This window comes from Aquarana catesbeiana, linkage group LG08 (genome assembly GCF_042186555.1).
Source record: "Aquarana catesbeiana isolate 2022-GZ linkage group LG08, ASM4218655v1, whole genome shotgun sequence".
NCBI lineage: Eukaryota > Metazoa > Chordata > Amphibia > Anura > Ranidae > Aquarana > Aquarana catesbeiana.
The window spans coordinates 51,112,359-51,125,154 of NC_133331.1; the positions used below are offsets into that span (position 1 = coordinate 51,112,359).

At 41.6% G+C, this 12,796-nt stretch overlaps 1 protein-coding gene across 1 annotated transcript in view; it reads right to left on the reverse strand.

Moving 5' to 3' along the window:
* ATRNL1 (attractin like 1) overlaps window positions 1-12,796 on the reverse strand; it is a 968,544-nt gene that overhangs the window by 358,290 nt on the left and 597,458 nt on the right. Inside the window, exon 26 of the mRNA XM_073595827.1 lies at window positions 975-1,053. Within this exon, the coding sequence (XP_073451928.1) occupies window positions 975-1,053 (79 nt within the window). The remainder of the gene's footprint in view (window positions 1-974; window positions 1,054-12,796) is intronic.

Sequence of the window (12,796 nt, forward strand, 5' to 3'; positions counted from 1 at the left end):
GCAGATATACTGTTAAAGAGTAACTCTACTTTTGTTGAAAAAAAAAAAAAACCTTCCCCTCTGGGTGATCTATGTACAATACAAGGATTTTAACAAACTTTGTTGCAGATTCCGACCTTTTGTTATTCTGAAGAAATCCCTTTGGGTTTGTCTGTGTCCATGTGGGAAAGTGAATCTAATGGGAGTGGTTTCATAATTATCAATCAGCTGCAGCACCTGCAGGTCATGAATGAGGAAAACTGCAGGGTCTGCATGACTTTAGACATAATTTCCTATTGGGAGTATCTCACCAAAAAATGTATTTTTGTTATAGGGGATGCCTGAAATCTTACTTGTATCTTAATGCAGTCTGCAGGGAAAATCAGTGAGCCAATCACACAAGCAGGAAGTTATGTTTCTGTGGGGCGTTCTGTAAACATTCTGTATACAGAACACCTCCTGGTTGCCATATTGCCTTGCACTTTACAGAAAATTACAGAGCTGTAGATTGAAAAGGAAAGGTATTTTTTTTATAACATTCAATTGCAAAATGACTTGAGTCACAATTGTATATGCTATACTTTTTTATTTGTTATTTTTTCCCATGAAAGTGGAGTTACCCTTGAAATCTTAGTATCCTTTATGCATTTCCTCTGTATCTGAGCAGTAATCCAGTTTGAAAGAACTTCTGTACTTTGCCACAGTGGAGCTTCCTGTAATAAAGACCAATCACTGCTGCTCTCTCTCTTTGTGCAGGGTGACTGGTCTTGTCTCCGCCCCCTCCTGTAGTTTTCTGCAGCTAGCCTGTGGTGGGTGTGGCCTGCTGGGCCCCTCCCACAGCTTTGTTCTCTTCACAGGCTATATACAGTACATATCTACCATTGTATGTTATGCCTGCTCTTGTTTATTTCACTTTGCAAATCAATCGCATTGTAACTTTACACAGCAACAGAAGAGCGTTTTAAGGGTAAAAGAAAATTCCAAAAGAGACAGACCTCTCTCCGCCGTGAGGCCCAGCATGTCTGTTTAATCTTCCAAACCACCGCGGCCACCAGCAAGAGCGACAGGAAACAGCTAAAGAGAGATAATCAGATAAGGGATGAAAATATTACACTAAGAACCAACAAAACAATTACTGGAGGACAAACATTAAAGCCGATGTAAACCCAATCACTTAAATCTCATGGAGTTTGCATGTTCTCCCTGTGCCTGCGTGGGTTTCCTCCGGGTACTCCGGTTTCCTCCCACACTCCAAAGACATGCTGGTAGGTTAATTGGATCCTGTCTAAATTGTCCCTAGTATGTATGAATGTGAGTTAGGGACCTTAGATTGTAAGCTCCTTGAGGGTAGGGACTGATGTGAATGTACAATGTATATGTAAAGCACTGCGTAAATTGACGGCGCTATATAAGTACCTGAAATAAATAAATAAATAAATAAATAAACATGTTATTTTCATTTCAGAAGTCATCTTCAACCTTTTCTTTTAAAATCTACAGCTTTCATTCAAATAATTCACAACTCTGGTGATCCTGTCATGGAGGTTCTTGTTCAGGCACTTCCTGTTATAAGGTGACACTGTTCTATAAAACTTTTAATAAAGAAAGGAGCGCCAAAACCATACAAAAAAAAGGAGAGAATCCAAGATGTGCTTGTTTAACCTCCTGCCCAGACCAATTTTCAGCTTTCAGCGCTCTCACACTTTGAATGACAATTGTACGGTCATACAACACTGTACCCAAATGAAATTTTTATCATTTTTTTCACACAAATAGAGCTTTCTTTTGGTGGTATTTAATCACCACTGGGGTTTTTTTTTTTTTTACTAAACAAAAAAGATGGAAAATTTTGAAAAAAAAAATATCATGTTTCATAGTTTGTTATAAAATTTTGCAAACAAGTAATTTTTCTCCTTCATTGATATGCGCTGATGAGGTGACACTGATGGGCACTGATAGGCTGCATCAATGGGCACTGATAGGCACAGAAAAGGCGGCACTGATAGGCACAGAAAAGGCGGCACTGATAGGCACGGATAAGGTGGCACTGATGGCCACTGATAAGATGGCACTGATGGGCCCTGATGGGTGGCACTGATGGTTACTGATAGGTGTTAATGATAGGTACCACTGATAGGCATTGATAGGTGGCACTGATGGGTAGCACTCTTGATGAGGCACTGATTGGTGACATTGATAGGTGGCACTGTGGCCACTGGTAGGTGGAGCTGGTGGGCACTTGTTAGATGCGGCACTGTTAAGCACTTGTAGGTGGCACTGGTGGGCACAGATGACTCCGCGGCTGCTCTCCTTGATCGGGACTGATGTCCCTCTGACAGCCGCCGGTGATCGGCTTTTGTTTTTCTCCTCACGCTATCAGCGTGAGAAAAAATACCCGATTACCGGCTCTGTTTACATCACATGATCAGCTGTCATTGGCTGAACAAGCTGAAGTTAGAAGCTGATTGGCTACCATGCACCGCTGCACCAGATTTTGCACTATCCAGGTATAGTAAATCAACCCCTTTGAGTTGATCAAAGTCTTTATTTTGTTTGTTCTTTTAAGCTCTGATGAAAATGGAGTGTTTTTGGCCCTGAAATGCATTGGACGTTTCATATGATCAAATTTTGAAGGAATAAAAGCATCTCGGACTCCCTTATCTTTTGGTTTTGGTGCTCCTTTTTATATTATTATAGTTTGAGTCATGTCACCCATCAAGAGAAGCTGTAATGCATGCAAGCCATCTGACCACAGCCAGTGAACTTGTACAAAAGGTTCCTTTTGCTTTTGAAGTCTCGGCACTTTTGAATGTGTCTTTCTGTAACACTTTATCCTGGTCTCTCAACTGTGCCCTTGTGTTGTGACCCGGTCACATAAGTTACCGTTTCACTACACAGACATGATCCATTGTTGTCACCATCAGGAATACCCACCCTGAGGAATGCATGTAGACATGAAGTGGTTGCAAAGGAGCTGCAGGAAATCAGCCCCACAGAGATGTAAGAATAAGTAAAAGTGAAAACAAGGATTATATTTAAATAAATAACAACTGTTTATGATACACAGTGCACAGAGCAAACGAGTTGTTTCTACATTAAAGTGGTTCTATAGGCAAAACATTTTTTACCTTAAAGCGGAGTTCTACCCAAAAGTGAAAGCTTCGCTTATCTGACTCCTCCCCCCTCTGGTGCCACATTTGCCCCCTTTCGGGGGGGGGGGGGGGGGGGGGGAGGGAACGGTTACCTGTTTTTGACAGGTACCTGTCCCCACTTCCGGAAGTTTGGCCCCCCTCCTCCCCCCTGCCGCAAACTTCCAGAAGTGGGGACAGGTACCTGTCAAAAACAGGTAACCGTTCCCTCCCCCCCCCCCCGAAAGGGGGCAAATGTGGCACCAGAGGGGGGAGGAGTCAGATAAGCGAAGCTTTCACTTTTGGGTAGAACTCCGCTTTAAGGTAAAAAATGTTTTGCCTATAGAACCACCTTAATGTAGAAACAACTCGTTTGCTCTGTGCACTGTGTATCATAAACAGTTCCTCCCCCCGCCGGGCCATTCAGAATGAAGAAAAAAGAAAAAACAGAAAGGTCTGGTGTCCCCAGTAACACACTTCCATCCCTATAACATATAGTAAAACGAAGGATTCGCCCTGGGACTTTAAATGAAGGGGGTACTGTTTCAGCCAGTAAACATAACAGTAGTAAATACAGTATATGGTTTATTCAAGTAAAATTGTTTACATGCATAGATAACACCAACAGTTGCCAAAAAAAGGATATATAAACAAGAAATATTGGTACACGGGCATCATACTACCCGACTAGTTTCGCGAGATCCAGCTCGCTCTTCCGGGGTGGATGTGTGTAACATTGTACCTTTTATCATAGGTACAATGTTACACACATCCACCCCTGAAGAGCGAGCTGGATCTCGCAAAACTAGTTGGGTAATATGATGCCCGTGTACTATGACTGCTATTACATCCATGTACCAATATTTCTTGTTTATATATCCTTTTTTTTGGCAACTGTTGGTGTTATCTATGCATGTAAACAATTTTACTTGAATAAACCATATACTGTATTTACTACTGTTATGTTTACTGGCGGAAACGGTACCATATGCCGTCCAATCAGGATATCGCAACCACTTTGCCGACGTCATATTGCTATATGGCGGGCAGCAAGTGGTTAAGAGATTAAGGCTGGCCATATAGTATACAATTTTCTTGTACAATATTCGTTTAGATTTACCAAAACCGTATAAGGTCAGACCTCAACACTTTCAATTTGTATGCAATCAAGCAGGCCCTTGCACTGCCATACATTATACAATTTTCTTATTTAATTTCCTTTAGATTTACCTTCAATTACATAGTGCAAGGGCCTGCCCGATTGCATACAAATTGAAAGCGTTTAGGTCTGACCTCATATGGTTTTGGTAAATCTAAAGGAAAATTGTATAATGTATGGCCAGCCTAAGCTGTTCCAGTGAAATCAATCACACTGCTAATGTCAACCAGAAAACAAAAAAAAGAGTCCCCCAACTTGTGTAATTTCCCATGATCCCCTGCAGCAATTATTACTCAATAAAGTAAGAATATTATACTGGACTCCTCTCTCCTCCAGCGTTACCGGGACTGAAGGCTTTTGAAATGTTTGCAGACAATGTCATGATACAATTTAGATTTTAATTTTACAAGCGGCGGAAAGTTCTTTAGTAAAGTGACATATAATAAGCCGTGTCGCTGAGCGGAGGGAGTGAGCTGCAGAACACCCACACAGCGCCGGGTGATTGATGGCGGCTTAGCTGGGGAATAAGAGATGAAGTTCAGGCAGACCGCTCCTCCGCTCTAATGCAATAAGTCGATTTCCACTTAATGGACAAAGCCAAACATCGCAGTCCCCTGAGCTCGACGCACAATTTACTTCGGAGGGTGAAGAGATGGCAGAGAAACTAAACAAAGTTCACACAGTCCCAATTGGAGAGTGAAGAGTTTTAATACAGTTCTCGTCGGCCAGAGAAAGGACTTGGCGGAATGACGCTGTTGGAGGATCTGATTAGGACTGCAAGAAAACATAACAAGTAATGTTGTTGTAGCACAGGGTGGACACAATGTTCCATCCTACTATTAAAGAGATTATAACATGGTACTTGAATCCTAACTATGGACTAGTACATTGTTTTCTGTTTTCTTTTTTATTCTTTTTCTATATAAAGATATCAGTGCATGTGACTAATGTACTCTTGATTTACTGCTCTGAATTAATCTATACTTTTTATTCAGGACTCAGGAGCACCATTCATCCACAAAAACAAAACAAAACGTACTCTCGTCCCTAACAGGACAACTGTTAAAGTGTTGTGATCATCAATAAAGGTACAAAGTATACAGTGAGGGAAAACAGTATTTGATCCCCTGCTGATTTTGTATGTTTGTCCACTGACAAAGAAATGATCAGTCTATAATTTTAGGTAGGTTTATTTTAACAGTGAGAGACAGAACAACAACAAAAATATCCAAAAAATGAAAAACATCCAACAAAAATGAAAAAACGCATTTAAAAAAAGTTAGAATTTGATTTGCATTTTAATTAGTGAAATAAGTATTTGACCCCTTCGCAAAACTTTACTTAGTACTTGGTGGCAAAACCCTTGTTGGCAATCACAGAGGTCAGACGTTTCTTGTAGTTGGCCACCAGGTTTGCACACATCTCAGGAGGGATTTTGTCTCACTCCTCCTTGCAGATCCTCTCCAAGTCATTAAGGTTTTGGGGCTGACGTTTGGCAACTCGAACCTTCAGCTCCCTCCACATACAAACATCCTTTGTTGCCTTGGGCGTGTGTTTTGGGTCATTGTCATGCTGGAATACCCATCCACGACCCATTTTCAATGCCGTGGCCGAGGGAAAATGGCCCCGTCCATCGTCCCTTTGATGCGGTGAAGTTATCCTGTCCCCTTAGCAAAAAAACACCCCCAAAGCATAATGTTTCCACCTCCATGTTTGATGGTGGGGATGGTGTTCTTGGGGACATAGGCAGCATTCCTCCGCCTCCAAACACAGCAAGTTGAGTTGATGCCAAAGAGCTCCATTTTGGTCTCATCTGACCAAAAGACTTTCACCCAATTCTCCTCTGAATTATTCAGATGTTCATTAGTAAATGTCAGATGTGCTTTCCTGAGCAGGGGTACCTTGTGGGCGCTGCAGGATTTCAGTCCTTCACAGCCTAGGGTGTTACCAATTGTTTTCTTGGTGACTATGGTCCCAGCTGCCTTGAGACCATTGACAAGATTCTCCGATGTAGTTCTGGGCTCATTCCTCATCGTTCCTTTGATCATTGAAACTCCACAAGGTGAGATCTTGCATGGAGCCCCAGACCGAGGGAGATTGACAGTTATTTTGCGTTTCTTCCATTTGCAAAAAATTGCACCAACTGTTGTCACCCTCTCACTAAGCTGCTTGGCAATGGTCTTGTAGCCCATTCCAGCTTTGTGTAGGTCTACAATCTTGTCCTTGATATCCTTGGACAACTTCTTTTGTCTTGGCCATGGTGGAGAGATTGGAATCTGATTGATTGCTTGCTTCTGTGGACAAGTGTCTTTTATACAGGTAACAAGCTGAGATTAGGAGCACTCCCTTTAAGAGAGTGTTCCTAATCTCAGCTTGTTACCTGTATAGAAGACACCTGGGAGATAGAAATCTTGCTGATTGATAGGGGATCAAATACTTATTTCACTCATTAAAATACAAATCAATTTATAACATTTTTTTTAAATGCGTTTTTTTTTATATATATTTTTGTTGTTATTCTGTTTCTCACTGTTAAAATAAACCTACCAATAAAATAATAGACTGATCATTTATTTGTCAGTGGGCAAACGTACAGAATCAGCAGGGGATCAAATACTTTTCTCCCCTCACTGTAAGATCATTGTAAAAGCTGAACAAAATATACGGATTGTAAGCCTTACAAGGTTGCAAATAACCAAATATAATGGAGGACGCAACCTATGATCAGTGCTTATGGAGAATATATTGGTCTCCACGCAGCTGTAAATTTGGTTGATGTGCGGGGCCCAGTCCTCGGTCTACTCAAATGGTACGTGACAGACTGTCCAGAACAAAAAACAAAGTTTTGTTGCAGAGGCATCCATAGGAGGGTAATGTACTCGTGTCACAGGTCTTGACCAATTGTGTCATGATGAACAGTTGCTTATTGTAAACACAGATGGCCATTTTGGGGGGAATGTGGGTGCTTGCTGCTGTTATCTTCTCTTTCTTCCCCTTTCCTTCCTTTTTATTTCTTATTTCTTCTTTACCTAATCCTCCAGCTTGTTTGGAGGAGTTTTCTGGTTGCAAGACGGTGTACTATTTGGATACTGATTTGTACCCAAATTTGCTACCTAATAATGTTTTTTCTAGTTATTTAAAATTTTAATAAAAAAGATTTAAACAGAAAGATAGTTTCTAATAGGTGCCTAGGTTCAAATCTTCTAGTATCCCTAGCACACATATATTGGGTATCATAAAATGCGTAGCAATACATTGCGTGAATAGTGACCAGAACGGACAAACTTTTTCACAACCCCTAAGCATTTGAAGAAGGTCCCTGGTTTGCTTTTGACATTTATGGCAGTCATGGTTATATCTCTCTTACACATCTGAAAAAGTTGAAGTGGTGTGTAATAGATTCTGTGGAATATTCGCAATGGAATAAGGCTATCTCGCGCTAAGATGGTAGAATTGAAGTAAGCGTGCAGGATCTTATCCTAGGAGAATTTAGTTCAATTGCTGCATAGTGATACCACAGCATCATCAGGCTCCCAATAGGGGACACTCTTTGCCTTGATAATTCTAAATTGCAATATGTTACATACAACTCACATACTGTCAAAAACTTCAATAAAAAGATTGGAAATGAAAACATGGATGGCGTGTTTCATGACAACCTCCTCAAAAAACTGATGTATGTAACACAGATTCTCTCATGCAGCAGGTGTTCCCAAACTATGGGTCACTACAACATTTTATCAGACACGCAGCAACCCTGGCTGGCTGGCAGTGGATATGCCAGTCTGTGTATAGTAATACAGATACCGGTACCTCCACCGCAAGTAAGCCAGCCATGATCCCAGTTCAGATCCCCTCCCCCCAGTGGTTGGTTGCTAGAACATCCAGTGTTCTAGCAAGCAGTGATGCGATTGGCCCCCCTCTAGCATTTACAGGAGGACTGAATCTCTTCCTTCCAGACCTGCTCTACCCCCTGACTTCAGCCCTGTTGCTCTGCCATGTGAAAGGTAAGAGGGGCCTTTGTTAGGCACCCCTGGATGTATGAGGGGGGAACTCTACTGGGCAATTCTGGCTGTAAGGTGTGGCTCTTCTGGGCAATTCTGGGTATGAGGGGTGAAGGGGTGACACTGCTGGGCACTCCTGAATTTATGGGGGGGGGGGATGGTCTCTGTTGGGCAATTCTAGATGTAAGTGGGGACTTTGCTGGACACCCCTAATGGGGGAGTTATTCATTCAATTAAATGTTATGCATTTATTTATGGGTTTTTTTGAGCCCTCAAATATTTGTAATTCGTACAATGTGGCCTTCCTAGTGAAAAATTTTAAAGACAATAGAGGATAAGGAGTTTGCCTGATCCCATTCTTGTCTCTACCCCTTACTACACCATTATGGGTCCATGGAGGATAAGGATGATGCCTTATCCTCTATTGGTCTCTAACCATGCACATATCATGGGTCCTATAGAGAATATGACGACACCTAATCCCCCTCTTATCTGTACATCAGCATGTAGCATGGGTTCATGGAGAATAAGGATGATGTCTGAGTCTCTTCTTGTCTCTCCTCTATACTACACTAGCATAGGTCCACAGAGGATAAGAATGACGCCTAATCTCTGTCTTTTCTCTCCCCTTTACTACACCAGCATGTAGCATGGGTCTATAGAGGATAAGGATGATGCTTTATCCCCTTCTGGTCTCTCCTCCTCACTACACCAGCTATTAGCAAGAACCATGAAGTTAGGACTATCATATTTTGGTCACACTGTCAGAAGAGAGAGACCACTGGAGAAGGATATAATGTTTGGGAAGATCGAAGGAACCAGGTGAAGAGGGAGACCGTCTACTAGGTGGTGGGACACATTGACTACAGCTGTGGAAATGACACTGGAAGCTCTCGCCAGACTAGCACAAAGTCGACTTCTTTTTAGAGCTCTTATTCATCAAGTCGCTAGGAACTGGACTAGAATTGATGGCACTTAATAATAATGCTGGTGTAATAAGGAGGGGGGACATGGGGGATATCAGGTGTCATCCTTATCCCCTATGGATTTGCACTAAATGCTGTAAGAAGGAGACACGCGAAGGGAAACAGATGTCATCCTAATCCTCTATAGGAGAGATTGTGCAATTGGTATTATCAAAAAAGACTCACAATAAAATTGATCAAGACATTTTTCCCTTACTGTCTACCATACTAGCACACTCCCATAGGCACCTCTGCGACAACACTTCTGTGTTTTTCTGAAGAATGCATGGCCACAATATCTAATATCTGTTAAAAGTTTTATTCAGCTTTATCATGTTTGATGGGAATTGCTCTATACATACAGCGTTATCTGCTTATGGGTTTTCTATACTTCTCCATCTGGCATCTGATCATCACCTTAAAAGGAGTAATGGGCCGTCAAGTGAACTAATCCAAACTCTTTCCACGCTCCATGACCATTCTCCAGGTAGAAGTAGTATCTTCCGCTCTGAGATCTTAATGGTCATACATTGAGCGCTGAGCTTTGGTATCACCCCGCTGTAAAATTATTTTTCCGCTCATACACCCAGAGATGTGAATGGCTGCCAGAGTGAAGCAGCTTCATCCTGTATGCAAAATAATTCAATGGCGTTCTTTATCGTTAGCCCATTCTGCTGCTTGGCCTGCCATGTTATCTACTTGATTGTTGCAAATTCCAAATTGCTGGATGGTAAGCGAAGGAAGGCAGGAAAAAGTCGGCGCCGACCCAATGGCACTGGAAGTTATCGAGTCATTTATGCACTCAACGGATTTTAAATAGTCCTGTGCAAAACACATCTCACAATCCTCCTTCCCGCTGGGGATGAAGAAGCTCCCTCTCGCAGCACAATGGTTATTGCTGATATTTAGGAAGAGGAAAACGGGCACAATTTACTCACTGAACTGAATTCATGACCCCAGCTCTAAATGTTTTCTGTCTAATATTCCTTTTCTTATGGCAGACATTACTGTACATCAGACTGACAGTGACCTAACATGAATGTGACAAGTCAGTATGATGGCCAAATGCATCCCAGACCCAGTGCTGGGACATTGCCCTTTAGCAGCCAAAGCAGAAAGATAACAGTGTGCCCCCCATGAACTGGGACACTACGTCAGCTGCATAAACTGCAGATCCTGCCCTTTTGCGCCCCTTCCTGATAACACTTAGGGCAGCCGTCTCTTGTCAACCCCTCTACCTGGTTCTGCCAAGAAAACGCTCTCAAAAATCAGACATTAGAGGACCTCAAGGCAAAGCCAACGAGTACAACGACAATGGTTTTCAACAAAGCTGCAATTGTGCAAAGGTCCCCAATTTGCTTTCCTATGCTTACATTTTTTACCTTGGGTGGAGTATGGAAGGGTTAGGAGCTCCATTGGGATTTTACTTCTGTGTTGAGGATGCAAGTGAAGGTTTACTCTAAACCCTCCATGCATCATCAAAAATGTGCAGTCCCAGTTAGACTTCTACTTTGATTCAAGCTTGTTACTATTCTCCCATGATCGGTTGCGGACAAATTACTAGAGATTTCACATAGATTCTTAATCAAGCCATTTTACTCTTCTTCCTTAACCACTTCCGGACCACCGCATGCCGATGTATGTCCCTATTTTGAAGGAGGATATCGTTGTTATGGCAGTCGTTAGCTGCCATAACCCCAGTATCCCAGTGTTCGGCCAGTGGTCCGCTACAAGATAAAAGTGGTCTCTGCGGCGGATTCGCCGTGAGATCACTTTTATCGGCGGCGGGAGAGGGCCCCCCTCCTCCTGCCGCGATCTGGTGCCCTCGGCACCAGATCCCCGTCGGCAGCGGTGGAGGCTATCGGGTCTGTTCCCTAGCTGTGCATGGAGACGAGTGAGGGGAAGATGGCCCCCACCCGTCTTCATGACACTGCAGGGCGGAGGCAATGTCAAAACGTCACTTCCGCCCATAGCTCTTAAAGGGCCATTTAGTTTTTTTATATTTTTTTAAATGACAATTTTTTATTTTTTTTTTTTTTATTGTGATTTAGTGTACATATGAGATCTGAGGTCTTTTTGACCCCAGATCTCATATTTAAGAGGTAATGTCATGCTTTTTTCCTTTACAAGGGATGTTTACATTCCTTGTAATAGGAATAAAAGTGACACATTTTTTTTTAAACAGTGTAAAAATAAAAAGGTAAAATAAATAAGAAAAAAAAATTTTAAATTTAAAACGCGCCCCGTCCCGACGAGCTCGCATGCAGAAGCGAACGCATACGTGAGTAGAGCCCGCATATGAAAACAGTATTTAAACCACACATGTGAGGTATCGCCGCGATCGGTAGAGCGAGAGCAATAATTCTAGCCCTAAACCTCCTCTGTAACGCAAAACATGCAACCAGTAGAATTTTTAAAATGTCGCCTATGGAGATTTTTAAGGGTAAATGTTTGTCGCCATTCCACGAGCTGGCGCAATTTTGAAGCGTGACATGTTGGGTATCAATTTACTTGACGTAACATTATCTTTCCCAATATAAAAAAATTGGGCTAACTTTACTGTTGTCTTATTTTTTAATTCAAAAAAGTGTATTTTTTTCAAAAAAAGTGCGCTTGTAAGACCGCTGCGCAAATACGGTGTGTCAGAAAGTATTGCAATGACCGCCATTTTATTCTCTAGGGTGTTAGAAAAAAATGTATAATGTTTGGGGGTTCTCATTAATTTTCTAGCAAAAAAAAATGTTTTTAACTTGGAAACACCACATCTAAAAAAGAGGCCCAGTCTTAAAGTGGTTAAGAACTGCATCTCCCCACACAAAAGAGACAGACTGAGATGTGAGTAATTTGTTTTGGAATAATGACAGGTGCAAATAAGTAGAAAAGTAGTGAGACTAATGGGTGGAGCTGGAAATTCCTGGCCTGTGGAATAAGGATTAAGGGTTACCAAAAAGTCAATTTTCTAAAACTAATCTGTAGCCTTAATAAAACAATAGTGCAGCGCTCTAGTGCTCAAAAAGTACATGCAATTGTACATCAATAGTCCATAAAGTGAAAGAAGCAAAATAAGTGATCAAAAAAAGTTACCCTAATGACGTCAGATGTGACGAAATGCATAGGGAGGTCACATGCACACATCACCACGCACAGTCACATTTTGGCCATTTTTGCTGTTGGAAAGCCTGATCTGCTGGCATTCATCATGCCGGATTTATGCCTTATGTTACCTGAAGACATGTGAGTGCATCTTTATTGCTTAATAAAGTAATATCAGTTTTAGCAATATCACACTATTGGAGTGCTTTCATTTTATATTTGGCTTGGTACCACTCTGGAACGAGTGTGTATGCCTTTTATTGCTGCTGCCACACTAATTTTGGTGGCATAATTACTAATGTGGAATTGGAATGTATGTTCTTTGCTAAAGAATTTTTTTTTTTTTTTATCAAGTTAGTATGGGTAAAGTTCCACTTTAATTTCAGAATTTCTAATCTCACATCCCTTTCTCAATTAGCTGTTCCCCTTGTACCCTGTTATCCCAAGCTTCCATGTTCTTTTAAAAAA